The 25130-nt window shown below is 37.6% G+C and overlaps 1 protein-coding gene across 1 annotated transcript in view; it reads left to right on the forward strand.

The window, feature by feature from the left end:
* Positions 1–25130, forward strand: part of GUCY1A2 (guanylate cyclase 1 soluble subunit alpha 2) — a gene marked incomplete at its 5' end in the record, with an annotated part of 274517 nt that overhangs the window by 187405 nt on the left and 61982 nt on the right. The window contains one exon of the mRNA XM_081098790.1: positions 10527–10670. Within this exon, the coding sequence (XP_080954916.1) occupies positions 10527–10670 (144 nt within the window). The remainder of the gene's footprint in view (positions 1–10526; positions 10671–25130) is intronic.

The raw sequence follows: 25130 nt of genomic DNA on the forward strand, positions 1-25130 counted from the left end.
AGTCAGACCAGCACTATTGAAGCTGCTTATGACAGTGCAATCAATGGCAGTGAAATATTGGGGGAAGGGTATTAGATATAATTTTTATTCTGTCCTTTTTACTTAAGTCACATGACTGATCTGTGCCCAGCTTCTATTTCTATAAACTGGAAACAGTGGTATTGGTCTCACATTTTTGTTGCAGGTGACACATCTGGAGTCATTTATATGAGAGAAGGCTAAGGCTAGAGAGAGTGTCTTGAGGAATTTGCTGTGAAGGGAGGGAAGGAGATTGATTGTCTTAGTCCATTCAGGCTTCTAAAACAAAAAGGCCATAGAGGAGGTGGCTTCTAAACAACAGAAACTTATTTATCACAGTTCTGGAGGCTGGGAAGTCCAAAATCAAGGTGTTGGCAGATTAGGTGTCTAGTGAGGGCCCACTTGCTGCTTTAGTGATGGCTGTCTTCTTGCAGTGTCCTCATGTGGCAGAAGGGACAAGGAGCTCTCTGGGGTCTCTTTTAGAAGGACACTAATCTCATTGATGAGGGTCGAGCCCTTACAAAGGTCCCCAATTGCCTTACAAAAGTCCTACAACCAAATATCACATTGCAGATTAGGTTTCAACAAATGAATTTTGGGGGCACACATTCAATCTATAGTAAGGCCAATATTTGTTGAGTGCCTCAAATGTGCCAGATACCATGCTAAATTCTTTATATGATTATTGATTTATTTTATATTTAACCAATAATTATTGATTATTGTCTGTGTTCTAAGTACTAAATTAGGCAGAAGGGCAAAATGGTAGATAAGACAGTCATGTTTCATATTGTTAGTTGCTTATAACTGAGCATTAGGGATTGGCATTAAATAATTAAATAATGCCTAGTTAATGATTAATTAAAATTACAATTATTATTAGAGGTTTATAAAATTATCTTCTTTAATCTTTTCAGAAACTTTGAAAAATAGATATTATCTCCCATTCACAGGAGAATAAAATGAGATTTTAAAAGGTTAAACAGCTTGTTTGAGCTCACAAAGCTGATAGGTAGTGGAGTTAGCATTGCTCAGTCCTTTTCTATTCCATCAGGCTTCTCTGGGAAGTCTCACAACTAAAGAAACTGAAGAAATTAAGATTAGCACAATATAAATGATACAGAAGTAATTAGGAGCTAAAACCTACACATGTTTTAGCCATTTCAAGAGTGTTGGTCTTAATCATAGGAGTGATCCAGCAATTGTGACATCATTAAAGATTTTTGAATGGCAGTGTGACGCAAGTAGATTTGCTTTATGAAAATCACTTTAAAATAGGGTGGGGTATAGGTTTGGATAGTTTTAGACAAAAGTAGAACATAAAGATAGTTTTGCTATAATTTAAATACATACCTTACCTGGGCTGGCAAGATACAAGAGGCTTAAGTCAATATTGGAACCCTGAGTGAACTGGTCAAGTTTGTCTAGTTAGTGGAAATACTTCCATTCCATTGTTTACCCAATCACTGGGATATGTTCTTATTTTGGCATTATGTAGACTTAACCTGAGTTGATAGAATAGACATATTTTGGAGTCATTTAACAATGACTGAGTTTTAAAGGTAATTTATACATTATCTCTATTGACATAGCTCTTGATAGAGATGTTTATAATACAATTTGACTCAGTCATAATTCTTGAAGTGTCTACTATACTAGCACTCTGCTAGTCCCTGTGGGACTTTAAAAAAAAAGATAGCCAACATATTGTCTTTGTCTTCAAAGTTAAATGACTTAGCCATCTAGACAGGATGATAATAAAAAAGTATAAACACAATGACTGCAGTATAAGAGGTGTAGAAGCCAAGTTTTATTGGGGTTCTAAAAGAAGCAAAGATGTTATCCTACTGAAGGATTGGGGACACTGTCAGAAAAGAAATGACTTGAAAGGTGGATGTGGAAATGTGACAAATTTGGCTCATGGAAGAGGGGTTGGGGAAGGCTTGTTTTCTAAACTGTAATTAATCTGGATAAAAGAAAGTAATTCCATAGATACCTGAGGCTATTGGGATTTATGGACATTAGCTTATGTTTATTTAAAAAGTGAATTTTTAATATTTCCACTTGATTTACTAACTGGGCTGTCCTATCTACTTCAAGAAAAAAGACTTTATTTTTCCTAAAGCAGTTTTATGTTTACAATAAAATTGAGAGAAAGGTACAGAGATTTCCCATATACATCCTGCCCCATCGTCTTCGGAATTATCAACATCACTCACCAGAATGGCACATTTTTACCAAGGATGAAGCTACATTGATGCAACACCCGAAATTCATAGTTTATCTTGGGGCTCACTCTCATATTTCACAGTCTGTGGGTTAAGGCAAATGTATAATGGCATATATCCATCATTATAATATCATACAGAGTATTTTAACTGCCCTAAAAGTTATCTCTGCTTCACCTGTTCAACCCATTCCCTCAATCACAGGCAACCACTGGTCTACTTACTGTCCTCACAGTGGTACTTTTCCCAGGAATTTATATAGCTGGAATCGCACAGCATGAAGCCTTTTCAGATTTGCTTCTTTCACTTAGTAATGTGTGTTTAAGTCTCCTTGTCCTGTCATGGCTTGATAGTTCATTCTCTTTAGTGCCAAATAATATTTTGTGCCTGGATGTACCACAATTTATTTACCTGTTTATGTACTGAAAAGTCATCTTGATTGCTTCCACGTTTTGGCAATTTTATACAAAGCTGCTATAAACACCTGTGTGTAGGTTTCTGTGTGGACATAAGTTTTCAACACCTTTAGGTAAGCACCAAAGAGCACAATTCCTGAATCATATGGTAAGGGTATGTTTAGTTGTGTAAGAAATCACCAAAATGTCTTCCAAATAGACTGTACCTTTTTGCATTTCCAGCAGCAATGAATGAGAGTTCCGGTTGCTTCACATCTTCATCAGCATTCAGTGTTGTTCGTGTTCTGGATTTTGGCCATTTTAATAGATGTGTAGTGGTGTATCTCAGTACTGTTTTAATTTGTGTTTCCCTGATGACATATGATGTGAAGATCTTTTCATATTATTTTTTTCCATCTGTACATCTTCCTTGGTGTCATGTCTGGTAAGGTGTTTGTAACATTTTTAAAAAATCAGATTTTTTTAATTGTTGAATTTTGAGAGTTCTTTAAATATTTTGTATAATGGTCCTTTTTCAGTTGTGTCTTTTCCAAATATGTTTTCCCAATCTGCGGCTTGTCTTCTCCTTCTCTTGATATTGTCTTTCATAGTACAGAAGTTTTTAATTTTAATAAAGTTTAGCTTATTAGATTTTTCTTTTAAAGACTGTGTCTTTGTCTTTGTTATTGTATCCAAAAAGGCATCACAATACCCAGGGTGGTCTAGGCTTTCTTTTATGTTATCTTCTAGGAGTTTCATAGTTTTCCATTTTATATTTATGTCTGTGATCATGTTGAGTTCATTTTTGTGAAGGGTGGAAGGTCTGTGTCTAGATCCTCTTTTTTTGTTTTTTTGTTTTTGTTTTTCCTTGTGGATGTCCAGTTGTTCCAGCATCATTTGTCCTAGAGACTACCTTTGCTCCATATGTTGTTTTTCTACCTTTTTCAAAGATTAGTTGACTATATTTGGGGTATATTTATGCGATCTCTATTGTGTTCCACTGATGAATTTGCTTATTCTTCCACCAATACCACACTGTCTTGATTACTATAACTATATAACAAGTCTTGAAACTTCACTGTTTTGACAACTAACATTGTTTAGAATTCATTATATGTTTACTAAAAATTATAGCAGACATTCACCATATTCTGGGAAAATGTTTATAATTCTGGTAAATCCAAAACCTCTGGAAACTTTGTTTTTGAAAATAATAGACCAATTACTTATTTTTATAAAGAGTGAATGGATAGATTTCAAATAGTAACTGAATATAAATGCAGGGGTGGGAAGTATGGAAAGTTTGTAAAGATAATTGAGTTATTCATTGGGATTGGGACATGGACTAAATTAAAGTGATAGTGGTGAATAAAAGTGGACATTGGAGTCATACTAGTGAAGATCTTAGAAGACAGTTTACTATACAGGGGAAAAAATTGTTCAGTCTCCCACATCTAACTTGAGAATTTAGAAAGAAATTTTGACTGGGTATTTGGATGTATTTTTCTTTGCTAATCTGCCTCGGTATTCAATAATCTTCATGATAAACAACCTGGAGCCTGGCAACAGTATTTTCTTCATGATTGAGATTCCTGGGCAGAACTGAAATGTACTTTGATAGATCTACTGAGAGCTTTATCAGGAAAAGAGCTTTCTTTGATAGGCAGTCATTTGGGTTCTATTTTCCCTCATTTGGGAATAGTTCCCAGGCTAAATCACTGTTCTATTTATATCCATGACCTCCTTTTCGATGCTGTAACAGCTGAGCACTACAGAGCCTTCCTTAAGAGAAGTAGTATTTGGGTCAGAAACATCAACTAAAGTGAGTGTAATTAGATAGATTTTATTTTTAAGGAATGAAGATATTTTTTGAAGCTTTGTTAGTAAATTTTTAAAGTTGTTTACATTTGAATTGCTAAACCATTATGCACAATTCACTTGGAAGTATTTAATTAAACTCAACAAACTTACTTTGGATCATTGAATATCTACTGTGCTAGCATTTGGGGTGTATGTGTGGGGACCAGAAGTTGTAATCTAAGGTTCTGACAAATAAGGAAGTATCTGGAGAAGTTTATTGTCCCTATGGGTAGAGTGAAAGAGAGAGGAGTATATAGGAATGAATGGCTGGAGTTCAGGATAGAAGTGCTTTTCTCTTTTCTGAAAGCTCATTGGCTCTTAAAAGAAGTGACTATCTAGATAAATGTTGTAATATTTTTAACTCACATCATATACCACGAGTCTTCAAATTTTGAGAATCATAAAATACACGTGAAAATGCCTATAGCTGGGAGTCTGATTTAGGTGGGGCATGGGGATCTAATTTTTACCAAGTACTTTTGGGTGATTCTTACACAGGGGGTCCTGAGAGTTGCATTTGAAGAGCTTTCTGAGAGGACAATTCCTAGGAAATAATTTCAGAGTTTCCCCAAAATGTAGAAATTAGATACAATTTAAACAACTGATAAAACTCTTACGTAGTATTCTGACCCTTTGCCCCTTCTTTAGCGTTGGGTCCCAGGGCTGTGGCAATATTCAGGCTACCCCATCCTGCCAGTCATCACCTGTGATGCCTCAGTCTTCTCTGGAATCTCTGGGACTGGTGAGTGATCTGCATTCAGGAGGGAAGCCCCCGCCACATCCTGTTAATGTTGGGTGGAATGCCCTACAGAGACCTGGTTTACAGGGGAATAGAAGTCTCAGGCAATAGCGGGTATGGGGGTTTGCCTGACAAATACGCCATCTTCTCAATGGCAGCTAAAGAGATTAGGAGAGAGATGGAAGTGGTGGATGAAAAGCAGGTGGAGAGACAGGGATCCTGGAAAAAGAAAAGGTGGTGGAGGAGGAGGCACAAGTGAAGATGATGGAATGATGTCCATGGGGAGAGGAATAGAAGTTGTGAAAGAAAATAAAGTGTTAGAGGTAAAGGAGGTGGTAAGGCTGTGGCCACTGGATATGATGCCTTCAAGGACTTTCTTCAGTCTGGATTTAGGGACAGTGAATGCTCAGGCTGGCAGGGCCCTCCTCCAGCGGGATCCCACATTTGGGCGAATGCAGTGGCACTTGAGTGAGGGTACAAGATTCATCAATTAAAATGTACCCACATTCTGGGACACCACCTTTTGGGATAAACCCTCCGACACCCATGCTTATTCGCTTCCATGTAGATTTCCTGAGGTTCATATCAACTAGGAGTGAAAGAGTTCAGCTATCTCAGGACAGGCTACAAGATTGCTGTGGCTATTCAAGGTATTTTTTGATTCCATATAAATTTTTGGAGTATTTGTTCTAGGTCTGTGAAATATGACATTGGTATTTTAATAGGGCAATTTGCAATAGCTAATATTTGGAAACAGCCTAAGCGCCCATCAGCAGATAAGTAGAGTAAAAAACTGTGGTACATCTACACAATGGAATACTATGCAGCTGTAAAAAAGAAAGAACTCTTACCATTTGCAAAACATGGATGTACCAGAGAGAATTATGCTAAGAGAAATAAGCCAGTCAGAGAAAGATAAGTATCACATGATGTCACTCATATGTGGACTCTAATGAACAACGTAAACTGATGAACATAAATAGACCCAGAGATATAGAAACATCGAACAGACAGTCAAACCTCAGAGGGAAGGCATGAGAAGGTGGGGAGGGAGAAAGGAAAAGATCAACCAATGAACTCATATGCTTATACAGCATGACCCATGGACACAGACAATAGAGTGGTGAAGGCCTGGGGGTGGGATGGGGTGGTGAGGTCAATGGGGGGAAAGGGGACATATGTAATACTTTCAACAATAAAAATAAAAATAAATATAAAAATAAATAAATAAATAAATAAAACTAAAGTAAATAAACGGAGTGAATACATAAGAAGTTTGTTTCCGCCCTAACCAGTTTTGCTCAGTGGATAGAGTGTCAGCCTGGGGACTGAAAGGTCCCAGGTTCGATTCCAGTCAAGGGCATATACCTTGGATGTGGGCACAGCCCCAGTAGGAGCTGTGCAGGAGGCAGCTGATCGATATTTCTAACTCTCTATCCCTCTCCCTGCCTCTCTGTAAAAAAAATCAATGTAATATATTTTTTAAAATTTTTTAAAAAAGCTTATTTCTGAAATGAGAGAATTTTGACAATAAGGGATTGAGAAGAAGCTATATTGAGATAGGCCACTTCTTTAATGTTTGATAAAGACAGCTATAAAAATAATTGTGGGACAACATTTGTACATAATATTTTTAGTATTTAAACCTCCTCTTCTATGTTCAGAAAAGAATATAAAGTTTGCAGACATTTGCATAGCACTGTTTTTTCTATCTCCATGCATAGCCATCCTTATTTCCATTCTTATTTAAGAGCAGGTTGGAGAGGCTGAAAATAAAGGAAGTGCACTATTTTAGGTGATCCATTGTATTTAAAATTTTATTTTAAAAACACTGAAGCAATTATAAAGGAATTCATAGTATAGTCAACTTTATGGCAGCTTTTTTTGTAGTATGTTCACAATTTCCATTTGTTTTACTTTGGTTTAACTCAAGGAAATATCCTCAAGATCAATTGTAATTGATACATAATGCTTTCACTTCAGCAGCTCCTCATGAGGCAAAGTCAACTAATGATTTTGAGTAGAGGCCACTAGAATTTTCACATATACTTAATTCTGCTGAACATGTATAGTCCCGATAGTGATGTTTTTTTAGAGAAAAGCACGGAGCTTTAATGGAAAGCTGCATTACTAAGGTGGTAGTATTTCAGCCAAGATTTTCAGGTTAAGATGCTGAATACATCTGCAAGGAAAGAAAAACATCACACAAGATATACTGCCTGTTCTTACAGACACCTGTGTATATGAAAACTTTTGAACTATTCCCTATTCACTCATTATTCACTAGTGCTATTTGCCAAATGTTACTGGCTCTTCTATGGGCACAAGATGGTAGCATTTCCCCATCCTCTTTATGCTAAGCATATAGCTGTGTGACTTTCTTCAGTGAATAAATCTTGAGAAGAAGCTATATATGTCACATGTGGGCACAGCTTTAAAAGCTAGTGTATAATTTGTCAGAGCTTCCTTTCCTCTGTCATGACAGTCAGCTCCAGGTGAGGCGGTGCTGTTAGCCTTGTCCCCTGAGTGAAGAGACATAGCAAGGTCTTTCTCTCCTCTGCCCCAGGCTTTTAACCCACATGAATATGTAGCACGAATCAGAAACAAACCCTTGTTATTTTAGGGAATTCAGGTTTGGAGGTTATTTTGTTAATGCAGCACAGTCTAGCCTAGTATGGTGGACACATCTTTTAGATTTTTTTAAATTTTATTTTGGGTGTTTATGAATAATTGTAAGAATGTTACATTTTACTAAGGGCCATTCTTTTTTGTGTCCATTTATTGACTCTTTCTTGATCCTGTTATTTCTGATTGCTATTCTAACTTCAAATATTTGGGAACTAAAAGCTATAAAATCTTACACGATATGTATGAGTTTTAATGTGAATTTGTTATATTTATGTTGTGCACATATTTATCTTCTATTTCATTAGATTTATGTTCTATATCAATTAGTAACATATTGGTTCATCTTATCTGCACTATTATGTTACACTAGAGGCCCGGTGCACAGCATTCGTGCACTTGGAGGGGGGGTCCTTCAGCCCAGCCTGCGCCCTCTCACTGTCTGGGACCCCTTGGAGGATAAGCCGGCAGATGGACTCCTTAGCGCTGCTGAGGAGGCGGGAGAGGCTCCCCCCACTGCTGGTGCACTCACTAGCTGTCAGCCCCGGCTTCTGGCTGAGTGGCACTCCCCCTGTAGGAGTGCACTGGCCACTAGGGGGCAGCTTCTGCATTGAGTGTCTTCCTCCTGGTGGTCAGTGCATGTCATAGCAACTGGTTGTTCCACTATACAGTCGATTTGCATATTAGGATTTCATTATATAGGATACTCCTATGGACAAAGTGCAACATATAACTAATCCTTACTCTTTTGGTACAATTTCTGGAAATGCACATTTAGTGGTACTCAATAAACTTTTGCTGAAAAGATAATGGAGATGATGCTACTGAGGAAAATGATGACAGTAGGGATTTCAAGAAGAGATCGTGCTCCAGGAACACATATGCGCAGAGTGACTGTAACACAATTCCGTTTATACAAATAAATTGACTATGTGTTCTAATATCCGGAAATCAGAAGTTAGTTTCTTTTTTTTTTTTTAGAAGTTAGTTTTAAAGTACATAGCTAACAGTGTTCTAGATTTTAAAATTGTGTAGAAATACAAAAAGATGAGATAAATATGAGAATTAGCAAAGGGTTTTGTGTTTCTAAGGAAGAAATAATAAATGGCCACATATTAACGTTTATTATTTGCTGAGTGTCTTTCTGAGTGGAGATTCTTTGGGGGGAGTATATTCTAGTCTTAGGAATAAATTCTTTGCCAATTCACATTGCATCATCTGTCTGTTCTTATATGATTTTATTTCCATTTTTCTGGCACCAGAAAACAGATCTTGAAGTGAAAATTTTGAACTTCATTATAGGTCTAAGGGTATTGGAATCATTTTTTATGTGTGTTTCCTGATAAGATTCTAATAAGCAAGTGATAATTTTGGTTTCTTAGGCTTCTTAAGTTTTCTCATCATATTGTCTAAGTTAATGGTCACAGAATTTAATGCAGTACAGTACATCTTTTAATACATCTATAGTATTAGAATACATTCAAGTGATATTTAATTATTGCTATTAGATCTTAACTAATAGAATATCTTATAATTCTTGGTATATTTAGGATAAAGCATGTCTGGTCATTTAAAGGCATTTTTTTCCTATGCAGATCTACATGACTCTCATGGGGGGAAAAAGTGAAATGAGAAAACAATTAGAATGTCTGTTGTTATAATCATGGTAAACATGGTAGATTAATTTATTCATTTGGTGGATATTTGTTAAATATCTATATTTTAACACCATATAAGCCCTGTGAATACAAAGATAGAAAAACAGATATTGCATTTTTAAAGAGCTTACATCATAACCAGGAGTATATATTAATTATACATAGATACATGTTGATTATAGCCTATGATTAAAACTATAGCAAAGTGGTGTGGAAAGTGCTAAAACAGAATAGAAGAAAGGATTTGTTCTACTAGGAACTAATAGAGGGCTATGGAGGGCTACAGAGAACATATGATATTGGAATTGAGCATTTTATACAGTATTTCATCTCTTTTCTCTAATTAAAATATTAGAACACTTGAAGATTTTACCATCATATTTACTTTGGATAACTAGTGAACTTTCCTCTGAAAATAAGGTGTGCCCCAATTTTTATGCCTATTCTATGCTTTGGAAATTTGGGAATTTTAACCTGGGGTCAATATTTAAAATATTGAACAAAAGCAATGGCAACTCAGAATGGATGCTGACAACAGAATTAGAACAGGGTCAGAGAGACTCTCACAGTGCCTGTTAACTCTTTAATGATGGGACTATGCATGGGATTGTGCACAGGAATTACTCATCTCAAATACAGCCACTATTGAAGGTTTGAGGAAGATGAGCAGGTGGCCTTGGAAAAGGTCATTATTTAGAAACTGCCTGGATAAAATACTGAAGATTCTTTTTTTTGCAGAGCATATTATTTTATGTTCCAGTTGTTCTTGATTTCAGGGATCATCCATAGCGATAATGTTGATGAGCAGCCCTGGCGTGAGATGCCAGCATTTGACAGAGGCTGTTTGCAAACTCGGCTCTGATTATCCTCAGTGGTCTAATTGCTTAATTTGCCGGTGTTTTGCTGACATGCTTTTCAGCAACATTTGTGATTGCAGATAACTAATCATTTCTATTCCGGCCGTTTATCACATGTTTGCATTTGATTTGTCTGATTGCTGCAGGTGGAAACAATAGGTGACGCATACTGTGTCGCTGCAGGACTGCACAGGAAAAGCCTCTGCCACGCGAAGCCCATTGCGCTCATGGCCCTGAAGATGATGGAGCTTTCAGAAGAGGTGCTGACACCTGACGGGAGGCCCATCCAGGTAGCTCTCTCCACACGACGCTTTGAGTAGTAGTGCGTGCTTAACTGAAGGGAGCAAGACATTCCCTTCTGCATCCTACGTACTGTAACACAGATCTAGATAAGTCGCGTGCTCAAGGAAGATGAGGGATAGCTAGAGTTGACTCACAGAGCCAGGACCAGAACAAATGGAATGCGGTCTAAAACAGGAAAAGGTGTGTGGAAGGCAAATTACCATGGAGGGGGAACAAAGGAGCTAAAGGATTAGATCAAAGGGAAGAACTTGTTTTCAGGGACCAGGTTACCAAATCCAAGCATGAATGATGGTCACAATCAGAGTCAGAGAAATAATCCAAAAAATGAGGAACAAAAAAGGTAAGAAAATGGACCTGGGCAACTTCCTGTGAGTGGTGTGCAGCTATCCCTCACGCAGCCTCAGGCCTCAGGGATCCTTCTGCAATTTTTATGTGACAGAGCTTGAAGGTTGGAGCCCAGTAACGGAGGAAACTTTAAAAATGGAAAATGTAACCTTTGGTGAGCTATGCGCTTTGTGGTACTGATGGCTCCCTGCAGTCTGATAACTACCTGTGAGAATGGATTAGGTCACATAGCTATCGTTTTGCCAGAATCTGGTGGATCCCAAACGCGTTGTTGTTCTGAGTCCTTATAAACCAGAAGTCTTGCATTCGGAGATGTAACCTTGAATTTAAGGCAGCCTCTTTATAACAGCTCACTAACTATGAGTTAAAAAAATTAGAGAAAATAAAGTCTTAAAATATGAGTACATTTCTAGTTCTGGCATTATAGCAAATTAATCCCTGAGTGTCCCTTCTGATGGAATTATTAAAATGCAGGGTTAACCGTTTTTTAAATGTTGTTTAAAGATTACTAAGCACAACACTGAAGTTATAGAAAAGAGAGAAATGTGCCAATCACATGTGGCTACAGATTGAACAAAATTTAAGTGGTGAACTTAAATGAAGTGCTCTGTCATTAACAGTGAGAGTAGGAAACAGTATTTCCGCTCCGGAGGAAGACAACTTCAATCTCATCTTCAGAGACTTTCCACAGATAACATTCTCTGGAAAATCAGTGGCTGTTATTCAAAATGAAACAAAATAAAATAAACAAGCAAAAACACACACATTCACTCTGGAAAACAAAGCACTATAGATAAGATGAGAAAAACAGAACTGGCGGGTTGTCAAATATCACAATTTTCAGGCAGAATAAAAATTACAATATTTAATATAATTAAAGAAATAAAAGTGAAGTTTTAAAATGTGAGGCAGAAACAGTAGATTTGAAAAAGAACCAGAGAACTTGTATGGAGTCAACATAATGTTTTTTTTTTAAAAAGCTCAGTGGATGAATTTAAGAGCAGATTAGACATAGCTGAAGCAAAAACTAGTACACTTAAAGTTAGAACTGAAGAAATTATCCATATTAAGTTCTGAGACAAAAATGGTAAAATATGAATCAGAGAATATAAAATGTAAAATATGAAGGAGTCATGGAGGAGTGAGAAGATGTAATATATGTCCAATTGAGGTTCCAAATGGACTTAATAGAGGCAATGCAAAAAGAAAAAAATTTTGAACTATTAAAAGACATTAATCAGCCGAAACCGGTTTGGCTCAGTGGATGGGGCATCGGCCTGTGGACTGAGGGGTCCCGGGTTCGATTCCGGTCAAGGGCATATGCCTGGGTTGTGGGCGCATCCCCAGTGGGGGATGTGCAGGAGGCAGCTAATTGATGTTTCTCTCTCATCGATGTTTCTGACTCTCTCTCTCTCTCCCTTCTTCTCTGTAGAAAATCAATGAAGTATATTAAAAAAAAAAAGACATTAATCAATTCTCAGACACAGTAGTTCTAAAGAATTCTACAAAAGATAAATCAGGAACCCAAAAACTAAACATCTCTTAATGAGACTTCAGGACATCAGAGAAAAAGAGGATTTGATAAATGACAATGGTGACTTTTATCATCCTTTTATCAAAGGATGGACTATTCAATGGTTTGGGATAATTGGTTATCCATGTAAAAAAATATTAAAATTCAATACCTAGTTCATGAGTCTGCACATAAAGCAATTCTGGATAGGTTAAATGTCAAAGATAACACTATCTATAATACTAAAAGCACAATATGCTAATTAGACTGGACAGATGAATGACCTTCCAGATGAAGCCAGGGCTGCGAGGGCTGAGACCCTTGCACGAATTTTGTGCATTGGGCCTCTAGCAAAACTATAAATTTATAATTTAGATTTTTTGACTAGGAGAACAATTTTTTTTTGCAAGCAGTAATAATTTTTTGCTACTAGTGTGACACAACTTCGAAAGCCTGACAGTGCCGCTGTGGGTGGGGCTATGGTGCTGAAGCAAACCTCACACACACGCACCTGGTGGGAGTGTCAATGGTATAATGTCCTTGGCATTAACCAGCAAGGTTCACTTTATGCCTTTTCTGCCACCCGGCAATCGCTCTGCTAGGCAGTTGCTCCAGGGAAGTATTTGTGCACGTGCAGCAGAAGTTACACACACGATTATTTACCAGCAATACTTTTCAAAATAATCTCAAACTGGAAATAGCTGAAATATCCACCTACTGGATAGACTTACACCTTGGGATACTATACAGTTGGGGGAATGAATTACTTCAGCTGTTAACATCAACATGGATGAATGTCAAAAGCAAGTCATAGAGAAATTCTGTAGTTTTACTGCATTTAATTACATTTCACAACAGGGAAAATTTGAAAACATGTGCTGTTTAGAAATACTTGCATGGATGGAAAAAAATGTAAAGGAAAGAAAGGGAATGATACAATTCATGGTGGTGCTTAATTCAAAGGGAAAGAAAGTGATGACGAGAGGGAGGAGGCAGTAGGGAAAATGGACATAGGGGTCAGAGTGTGCAATTTTTCCTTTTATTACTACTCTTTAGTGTGCACATATATGTTTATACTTGATCATTTTAAAACGTAGAAAGAGAAAACTCCTACCAGTGGTGAAAACAGAAAATCATGGAGCATTAAAAAAAAAAAAACAAAAAAAACCCCACCTAGTTCAAGTCAGGATGTAATTATCTAGTTAATCAAGTATAGGATGGCACTTCTATCACGGTCAGGAGAAACAGGCAAACGCAAGGAAGCTGTCTCAGATGTGCTGCAAACTGCAAATAGACACATTCCACGTTGCATTTGTACCAGCTCTTACATTTTCAAGACTACCAGCCGGGCAGTGTTATCATTTGGGATGGGTTTTCTTTTCTTTTCTTTTCTTTTTAAATATATTTTATTGATTTTTTACAGAGAGGAAGGGAGAGAGACAGAGAGTTAGAAACATCGATGAGAGAGAAACATCGATCAGCTGCCTCCTGCACATCTCCCACTGGGGATGTGCCCGCAACCCAGGTACATGCCCTTGACCGGAATCGAGCCTGGGACCTTTCAGTCCACAGGCTGACACTCTATCCACTGAGCCAAACGGGTTTCGGCTGCGATGGGTTTTCTATGTTGGATTTTCTTTTGCAGGAGATATGTTTGTATTGATTCATCCTTGTCAAAGCAATGTAAGTGACCAAAGAACAAAAGCAGGGAGTTTTGTTTTACAGTGTGCTCCTCTATATTGTTATTTGTGGGAGACACCATTAGCTCTATCTCATGAATCAGACAGTCTTATTAAATCCAGGAGAGGAAATGTCCGTAAAGATTTAATAAGAATGCAGAAGGAGAATTCAAAATATTAAAACCACCTTGATAATTTTAGCTTCATTATTATTTTATATTATTTCAAGGTTTGGGATTGTTTTCTTTTGGTACATTAATTTCATTTTGAATTGGCTTCTAACTTTAGTGCCATGGGGACATTTCTAAATTCATTGAAATAATCGTTCATTAAAAATATTTGGGTGTTACATTAGAATTGATATGTGATCAGTTGATTGTTTATTTTAAAATATCCAAGTTTTTAGGCTATTTAAAATTTAAGCCATTTGAGTTGTAATACTTGCTCAAAAGAAAACTCCCCAAAACTCACAAATTTTGAAAAATAGATTGATAATTTTTATATGCCTTCTAAATTTTTGAGGCACCTGTCATGATGGGGAATAGGAAACTGAATTATTATTATAATTGCTTGTAAATGTTTGATAATATCCTTGAATCATTAACTGTAAAATTGGGTTAACTTTTTTAACTAAACACACACACACACACACACACACACACACACACACACAATATAGCATTTCATTTCTTCACTTCAAGCCAATTATCTTTCTACTAGAAGCCCAATGCATGAAATTTGTGCAGGAGTAGGCCTTCCTTCCCCCAGCTGCCGGCACCAGCTTCCCTCTGGCACCCAGGACCCAACTTCCCTCTGGCCCTGGCTTAGCCCAGAAGAACATCTGGAATGACATCAGAAGGACATTTGGTCTAATTAGCATATTACCCTTTTATTATTATAGACTAGAGGCCCAGTGCACAAAAATTTGTGCACTCGGGGGAGAGGGGGAGTCCCTCAGCCCGGCCTGTGCCCTCTCACAGTCTGGGACCCCTCGGGAGATAACGACCTGCTGGCTTAGGCCTGCTCCCGGGTGGCAGAGGGCAGGCCCAATCCCTAAGTGCAGCCCCTGGTCGGGCTCAGAGCAGGTCCGATTGGGAAGTTGGGGCGCCGACCCCTGTCATGCACAGAGCAGGGCGGATTGGGAGGTTGAGATGCCACCCTCAGTCACGCTCAGGGTAGGGCCGATTGGGGGGTTGGGGCACCGCCCCCTGTCACTCACAGAGCAGGGCCCATCAGGGGGGTTGGGGCTCCGTACCCTGTCACACACAGAGCAGGGTCTATCAGGGGGTTGGGGAGCTGCCCCCTGTCAGGCACAGAGCAGGGCCCATCAGGGGGGTTGGGGCGCCGCACCCTGTCACACTCAGGGCAGGGCCGATGGGGAGGTTATGGCTCTACTCCGTCACACACAGAGCAGGGCCTGTGGGGGGGAGGGGGTTGGGGCACCGCACCCTGTCACACACAGAGCAGGGCCGATCAGGGGGTTGGGGCGCCGCACCCTGTCACACACAGAGCAGGGCCGATCAGGGGTTGGGGCACCGCACCCTGTCACACACAGAGCCGCAGGGTGATCAAGGTGTTGGGGAGCTCCCCGCTATCAGGCACAGAGCAGGGCTGATCAGGGGGTTTTGGCGCCTTCCTCTGTCATGAACAGAGCAGGGCGGATAGGGAGGTTGTGGCCCCGCCCCCTGTCACACACAGAGCCGCAGGGCAATCAGGGGGTTTGGGCGCTGCCCCCTGTCATGCTGATCCCGGTGCCAGGAGGCATATTACCCTTTTACTATATAGGATAGAGGCCTGGTGCACGGGTTGGGGCTGGCTGGTTTGCCCTGAAGGGTGTCCTGGATCAGGGTGGGGGTCCCCACTGGGGTGCATGGCCAGTCTGGGTGAGGGGCTGAGGGCTGTTTTCAGGCTGGCGGGTGACTGAAGCTCCCAACTGCTCCTTTTTTTCTTTTTCTTTTTTTTAATTCTGGGCCAGCTTTAGCTCTGAGGCTTGACTCCAGCTCTTAGGCCTCGGCTGCTGAAAGCAGGTATCTGGTTTGTTTGGGTTCTATAATAGAAACACTGTTTCAACTCCAGCTCTGAGATCCCGGTTGGCTGAAAGCAGGTTTCTGGGGTTTTGTTTAGCTTCTATATTTGTAACAATGTTTCAAACTGCAAGCTCAGAGGCCGGCAGCGGCACGCGGGGAACGTTGGAGTCCTCCGTCACTGAAGCAAGCAAGCCTCATGTTCGCTTCAAGCTGCCTGGCTGCCGGCCACCATCTTTGCTGGCAGTTAATGCATATTTCCCTGATTAGCCAATGGGAAGGGTAGCGGATGTATGGCTAATTACCATGTTTCTCTTTTATTAGATAGGATAAGAACTCTAATGAAACTCATGATAGTTCTAGACTGAATCTACAAAGTATAATACACAAATATGGTCTGTTTATATAATAAATTCTAAAAATTCAGCCCAAAATGACTTTAATTAAAATTGCTTTTAAAAATAGTGACTAAGAATATTTTTTTTTACTTTCTCAATATGATGTTTATTCTAATGCTGCAATCTGCCTATTCCATTTTTCCCTCTCTAGAGGAAATATGGTTTTCTTATATCTTAAAATATACACAACTAAAGAGAAGTAAAATCAGCTTCACATTCTCTCCCTAGCTATCTGGTAATTTCACTAAAAAATATGATTTCATGCTGTTCATTAACTTGTGAACCTAATATTATCAAAGTATTTTAAATATACTCTTTTTTTATTTCAGAGAGGAAGAGAGAGAGAAAGAGAGTGAAACATCAATGATGAGAGAGAATCATTGATTGGCTGCCTCCTGCACACCCCCTACTGGGGATTGAGCCCGCAACCCAGGCATGTGCCCTTGGCTGGAATAGAACCTAAGACCCTTTAGTCTGCAGGTAGACACTTCATCCACTGAGCCAAACCAGCTAGGGCTCAAAGTATTTTGAATAGAGTTTTTAGTGCATAAAGACTAATTTTTACTAATAATTTAACCACTCTTTGATTAAAATAAGAAAACATTTATCACTGTGCTTTTTTGTTTTAAAAAAAGGTAGTAAGGAAAGGGAAGCTGGGTTGAGGTCTGACTACAGTATGTGATTAAACATATAGTAGAAAGACAAGTAACATTTTCATGATTTAAAGCTTTTGAAAACTGTGTTAATATCCAGACATCTAAGTTTTATGTCTAGATTTCAGTTTTTAAAAATATTTCCATTGAATTTCATCACATAGGTATAAAAATGCAAATTTTCTTCATTAGTTCAGAGAACAGTACATTTTATATAATGAAGCAATTATAGAGATTGTGAAATAGAGTTTAAAATAACATTGTATAGTCATGTTGTAATACTAACGTGTTTAGCAATCTCAATTGCAAATCAGGGAAATGCTATGAATTTCTTTTAACTGCTTAGTTCAAAAGCAGGACTATTAATGTACAATACACATTAAATTCTAGCTTCTTAACGCTTCAATTAAGTCTTCTAATGAACTTACAGGATTTTTAGATTATGAAATAAATATTTTCCAGTTAATTTAAAAGTAGTTGTTATTTATAAAGGAAACCTAATGCTATTATTTTAATATTTGAAGGGATTTATTCTTTGCAAATATAGTAATATTTAGTTAGCATCATGAGAGTACAGCCAAAGACTGTATTTAGAAAAAAAAAAAAAAACAACTATTTGAGAACTTGGATTAATTCCCTGTGATTCTTGATAATTTTTTATTTATAAAATTCTAATTAATACTTTTCATCTTGAAGTGTGTATACTTATTTGAAAGGTTCTACCTCTAGAATCTATATCTAAGATGATAAACCTAAGAAGTCAGAAAGAAGTACGTAGGCATTATGTGAACTCGCTATCAAGATGCTGAGCCCTCTTATCCTTGCTTCTCATATTTATCCATTAAACACATCTTAATTTGTAAAAAAAAAATTTTTATTTATTTGAGAGAGAGAGGAAGGAAGAAAAACAATTGTTCCACTTATATATGCATCCATTGGTTGCTTCTTGTATGTACACTGACCAGAGATCGAACCTGCAACCTTGGTACATTGGGACAACACTCTATCTAACTGAGCTACCCAGCCAGGGTCCATTTTAACTTACTTTTAATCTCCTAGATAATGCACATACTGGCATTTTAGTAAATCATTGTTTTATTATAACAATAATATCCACAAATATTACATAATATTACTGCTAAAATGTATGCCTAAATCTATTTACTAGTAGATCTATTCTAATAATGAATTTATTTGATACTAGAAATAGGTTTATGTTTTTTAAAAAATAATATGTTTAAAGTATGTTTCACTGAGAGTTTACCAATAGATAAGGTTACAACAGATTCTCTTTTGTATTTTGCTCGTGTTTAATTATCAGAGCTTAAGTTTACATATTCTCTTGAGATCTACCTTCTAACTCACTAATACTCTCCCCAATCAGTTATGAAAATCATCTATTAAACCCATGTATTTAATACTTAATGTTGCTTATAGCAGTTTATAGTTTTTTTTATTGATTTTTTACAGAGAGGAAGGGAGAGGAATAGAGAGTTAGAAACATTGATGAGAGAGAAAAATCGATCAGCTGCCTCTTGCACACCCCCTACTGGGGATGTGCCGGCAACCAAGGTACATGCCCTTGACCAGAATTAAACCTGGGACCCTTTAGTCTGCAGACTGACATGCTATCCACGAGCCAAACCAGTTAGGGCTATAGTTTTTTAAGTTCCCATTTATCTAACAAATTTTATATTGTTCTTATTTTCTTAAATATATTAGCCATAGTTAATTTAAACTCTTTGCTTAATAAATCTATTCTCTATATCCCATATGGTCTATTACATAGTTTTTTTATTTACTTAGTTTTTAGTCATGTTACTTAACTCATGTGTGCCTAATTATTTTATGTTTTGAGTGCTAGATATTATGTATCAAAATTATAGAAATCATTTGTGACCTAGAATGATGTTACCCTCCTGTAGGGAAATTTTGCATGTGCTTCTGGTTGGGAATTGCTAAGAGCTCAAGCAATGAACACTGACTGGGCTTAGGTCTGTGAGGGGAAATTTACTTCTGATTCACCTTACGTTGATGGTATTGCCCTTATACCTGTGGTGTTGCTTTTCAGGGTCTCCTCTCAAAGTATGTAGGGTGAGCTAAGACCGCTAATGTTTGTCCCCGTAGTCCTGTGATGTTCAGAAGTATAAAATTAAATATGGAACTGTCATTTGACCCAGTAATCCTTCCAGAAATATATCCTAAGAAATCTGAAACACCAATCAGAAAGAATATATATACCCCTATGTTCATAGCAGTTCAATTTACAATAGCAAAGATCTGGAAACAGCCCAAGTGCCCATCAGGAGATGAGTGGCTAAAAAAGCTGTGGTACATTTATACCATGGAATACTATGCAGCAGTAAAAAAGAAGAATCTCTTACCCTTTGAGACAGCATAGAGGGACTTGGAGAGTATTACGCTAAATGAAATGAGCCAGTCAGAGAAAGACACTATCACATGATCTCATTCCTATGTGGAATCTAAGGAACAACATAAACTGATGAACAAATAGATCCAGAGACATAGAAATGTGGATCCAGACTGTGGAATCTCAGAGGGAAGGCAGGTGGGAAGAGATTAAAGGTCTTTGGTTAAAGACCTTGTCTGCATATATGCATAACACAGGCAACAGTGTGGTGGAGGCCTGAGGCAGGGGAAGGCTAGACAGGGTCAATGGGGAAAAGGGGGGGCATATCTAATACTGTCAACATTAATTTTTTTTTAAAAAAAAGTACAGCTCATTTTCTCACCCTCTCAGTCACTTCTGAAGGCAGAAGATGCCCATAGCGGAAAAGCATGCTCAAACTAGTGCCGATCTCTCCTCGGGCTCATCTTCTCCCGGGTCTCGCTGCAATACATTTTCATTGCTTTGTGAGCCCACTTGCAGAGGGTTGTTCAAATTATATCATCTGCTCTGCCTAGAAATGGCAGTTTAAAGTGATGTATATTTTTATGTGTTTTTTCTTACTAACAATGAGTCACCCTTACTAATCTACATTTATGCCTATTTTCAACCCAAGTCACAGATGAAATTATCTTTAAATGGAGAAGACAGGAACATTTAACTGTATTTAAACGAGCTGCTGCAGAACAATACGTAACTTCGGTGGAAGCACTTAAAGGTGTGCAAGTCACGATTCCCAGTTCTTTCCATGTCATCACTCCCGGAGAGAAGTATTGCCATTAGTTCCACTTTATAAGTGAAGGGAGTAAAAGCAAATAGCCAGAGCTCCTAATTGCCAGACACTACAGACATTAAAGAAGAGCATACTAAATAAATTTTATAATGTTGAAGCTTCTCGAGTGCTTTTAGTGATGAATTGCCTAACAAGTTAGACTTCATAGCTTTAGTCTTCAAGAATATTTAAATTTATATTAGATGCTCTATTTAAGAGAATGGAAATAAGCAATCTATTTTAGAGATATTCCACCCAGAATGATTAATTTTTAAAATTAGAATTTAAGAGAGATAGGCTCAGTTAGGTATGTGGGAGGGTAGTGAGTTTTATCCCATTACTATTTTGACAATTAAGATCAACAGCCAGGTAGCGTTGTGGGCATCTGTTAGCCGTCATATTCCATTGCTTTTTCCCTGTTTATTTTCCCTTTTTTCATTTTTTTATTGTAGATTGTGAGGCAGAAGCTACATATTTTTAAATGACATTATTTTTTCCATAGGGTATTCTTTGAGTTTAAAGATTGTGTCCTAAATTCTAGTTAAGTGTTTTTATGTATTGAGTGAAATATTTGTTTTAACGATAGAATTGCTGTCCTGGCTTGGTGCTCTAGGCCAAGCTTTAATAGACAGAGCACCCTTAATGCCTTATATGACAATCCTTCTGTAGGATGTCAGACTAATGATTTAATACATAATACTATACAGTAATGTGTATATCGATGAGGTAGGATTCCATTGCTAATTTGTTTTCGCTTTTATCTTTTGTCATGATTAGTCCTAATATAGTCACAGACTTTTAATTGTATATTCAGTCTGTCAAAAATCATTTATCAGGCACACATTTCAAAAAGTGCTGGCCTTGCTGAAAAGTTTTGTTATATTTGTCACACAGATTTTCCAAGCAGTTCTTCATGAATGCATTTGCGTCATTTTGCCACAGGGGAAAAAAAATAGTAATAATATATCAGTGAAAGGAAACATAAAACCAAGCAAAGAGGAAAAACTGAATTGATTTGCATGAAGTTGTGTGTGTAAAATACAAAATTGCTCCATTTGATTTTGTGCAGCCATCTTCACACTTCCCCATTTTCAGGAGAGAAATGCATTTTTAGTGGAGACATGGTTTAAACATTATATGAAGTTTCTCTGTTAAGTAATATCATGATGGGGTAAATACCCTTAAAGAGATTATAATCTATTTCATTTATTTAGCCTATCTCCAGAGGTTGCCCCTCCCAGAGTATTTTTACAATGTCCTAACAAAGGGCTAAACATTATATTAGTAAAGGCATCCATTTTCATTTGATTCTCTGTGGTGTGCTTTAGAAGTGTGAGGCCTCCAAGCAGTTAGGTAGCTCATGTTCTTATTTACCTGAGTTTTAGTAAAGAGTCAGAATCTCTGCCTTGCCATTTCTCACTCATAAAGAGATTTTAAGACATGATTTCCCAAACCCATTTTGGGGATAGGTCAGCCCATTATATTTTGGAGTAAGGTCCCTTTTTCTGGCATTATTGAACAAGAGAGCTCTTATCTTTTACTGCCAGTTTGACTTACTCTCTTTTATGGCTAATTGTCATATGCACATATGTCCACATTAGCAGCTTGAATCTGACAATACCAAAAATGATGCACAATTAGCAAGAGAGATTAATTCGTAAAACAGTAACCACACTGTTAGGTTTTATGTCCTTGGTTATTCTGTCTCAAAATCTCACATCTAGCTCCAAATAAACATTTAAAAATTATTTCAGAATAACTTTATAGTTTTCTGAAATTACACAAAGTAAATTGACCCCTGAAAATTAGCACACAAAAGATGATCAACCAACCATAATCTCAGCATATATTTTGTTTTGTATTGTTTTTTTTCTACAAATTGGAAAGGACGAAGGGAAGGAGAGTGAGAGAGTTGGTGGGGGGAACGAAAGTGAGAGACACATCGATGGTTGTTTCCCCCATGTGCCCCAACTGGGGCTGGGGATCAAACCCGCAACCCAGGTATATAATCTTCACCTGGAATTGAACCCATGACCCTTTGGTGCTTAGGCCAGTGCTCTAGACACTGAACAATACTGGCCTTGGCTGTTGTGTATTTTTTAAAATATTTTTTTATTGATTTCAGAAAAGTAGGGAGAGGGAGAGAGAGATAGAAACATCAATGATGAGAGAGAATCATTGATCAACTGCCTCCTGTCCACCCCCTGTTGGGGATGGAGCCCACAACCTGGGCATGTGCCCTGACCAGGAATTGAACTGTGACCTCCTGGTTCATAGGTTGAAGCTCAACCATTGAGCCACACTGGCTGGGCTGTTGTATATTCTTAAAGTCCTTTTTTCCCCCCTCTAAATATACAAACACATAGTAGTGCAAAAGTAGATTTCTTAAATAATTAAATGGACTTCACTCAATGAAGCAAAGTTAGGAGATACCAAGTACCGATTACATGCATGTGTCCTAAATACATAGGAGAGACGTGGCAAGCTCCAGGAAGCATTTTTCGTTGTTATTAATTCAATTTGATTTTGTATTTTTTGGTCCCTACAATTGAATTTTTGAGTAATTGAAAGGCAACTCTTTAATCAGCTGAGTTGCTAGTATGGTATGAACAATTCAATGTCACAAGTGATTTCAGAAATCTGTTAAGCATTGTGTTGATGTCATGTCAGCCATATGGTAATTGTCTGGGTCACTACTATAATATTCCTTATTTGGAGTGTGGTTTCCTAGCAACTCATGCTTTTTCCTAATGGCTGAATTGATTTTTGCACATTTGTAATGCTTCCTACTACATCAGAAATTGTCACCTTATGTGCCAATGTTACAAGATCAAATTTACATGTAGATTCAATTCTAAGAAATTATTCTGCTTTATAACTTGCCCTTTCTTGTTATTAAAAGGTTAAACCAACCATAAAAATATAAATTAATAAAACCTCATTAATTCACACCTCCCTCTTTGAGGAAATATCATTTTGACAGTGATGTCCGAAATACATGCATATAGCTCCCAGAGGGAGACATGTTGAAGTTGAAGAATCAGAGTTATTTTGATGGTCAAATGATCATACAATCAGCAGGTGGATAGAAACATAGGCTCAGACTATGCACTGAATGTTCCATAGGATGAAAGGCTTTTACTTTGAAGGCAGTTTGTTGTTCCAACTGAGAGGAAGCCTGCTTCTGCATGATCCTGGCTGGAAACTTGCTGGGAGTGACTTTCACTCCTTTGCTCAATAGGTGTTTTGGGGATATTTACTGTTTTCTAGACAATGGGTTAGGCCCTGGGAATATAAGGAAAGCAAATATAACATGGCCTCGACCCTCCCAGAAATTACATTTTATGGAATCAACACCTATCAATCACTGACATGGTTAGCAAGTGGAAATAGACACTTGGATTTCTCTCAGTAATGTGTCTGTCTTAATAGTGACAGATTTTTGTTAGGTTTCTGGAAAAATTTGGCTGAGACTTAAATTATTCTCAGAGAGAATATTTAAGATGTTGTACATTCAGACCTACAGTATTTTGGTGTCTTCGTAGACTTGGTATATATCTAGGGAAGTGGAGTTGAAAGACATTGAAAACCAACTATCTGCGCTAGTTGTTGGTTTGATAGTTTATATGTCATCTCATTTAATCTACACAATAACCCTATGATCGTCACATATGCAGTTCTTACGTATTTTAAAGTCCAAGAAATAAGACCTCAAGGGGTTAAAGGATATATGTTAAGATCAGGGTAAAATAATATATACCCTATATCATGTATATGTCAGATTTGTGCCAGGTGATTTATAAACTTTTTCTCTTTTATTCCTGCACCCCCCCCAAACTATACAGAGTAAGTTTCATTCATCTTATTTTACATTTGAAGAATTTGGGATTCAGAAGCTTACATAATTTGACCAAGATTATGCAGCTAGTCAATTGCAGAATTAAATTTGAACATGCGTGTATCTGCTTGAAAAAAATAAAACCAAAAAACTTTGAACTTTTGTTACACCATACTGGTCAATAGCTCACTAGAATACCCAGAATAGAATCGTTATCTGAATATTTAATAACTGTTGCTTCTCACGTATGTCTACTGTGTTCCAGGTATTGTGCTAAGCAAGAATGTGTGCACACTCTCTTTCTCTCACTTGTTCTCTCTCCATTCTCTCTTTCTACACACACACACACACACACACAGAGACACACGTGTGGTTAATTTACTTACAGTATTATGGGTATCTGCTAAGCATATTTTAATACTTGTGAGATAAATATGTACCCTATATCTATTATGTTTTTCTGTACATATACACCTATGATAAAGTTTAATTTATAAATTAGACAATTTCATGGATAGAAAATTTTTTCTTACTGTAGATCTTAGCAATCTCAGCATATGATTTTTTCTTTCCTTATTAAATAAAAAAACTTTCGCCTTTTCACCTAAAGAAAGCACTTTACAACTTCTCCTTGGCATATCTGAAATGCTATGGGGTCATTATTAAGTAAAATAAGGGTGACTTGAACACAAGCATTGAGATACCATAACAGTTGATTTGGTAGCATAAATGATTACTGAGTGACTAGTGGGTGGGTAGCATATACAGTGTGGATATGCTGGACAAAGAGATGATTCACATCCCAGGTGGGATGGAGT

Source organism: Myotis nattereri (genome assembly GCF_964212035.1).
Source record: "Myotis nattereri genome assembly, chromosome: 9".
NCBI lineage: Eukaryota > Metazoa > Chordata > Mammalia > Chiroptera > Vespertilionidae > Myotis > Myotis nattereri.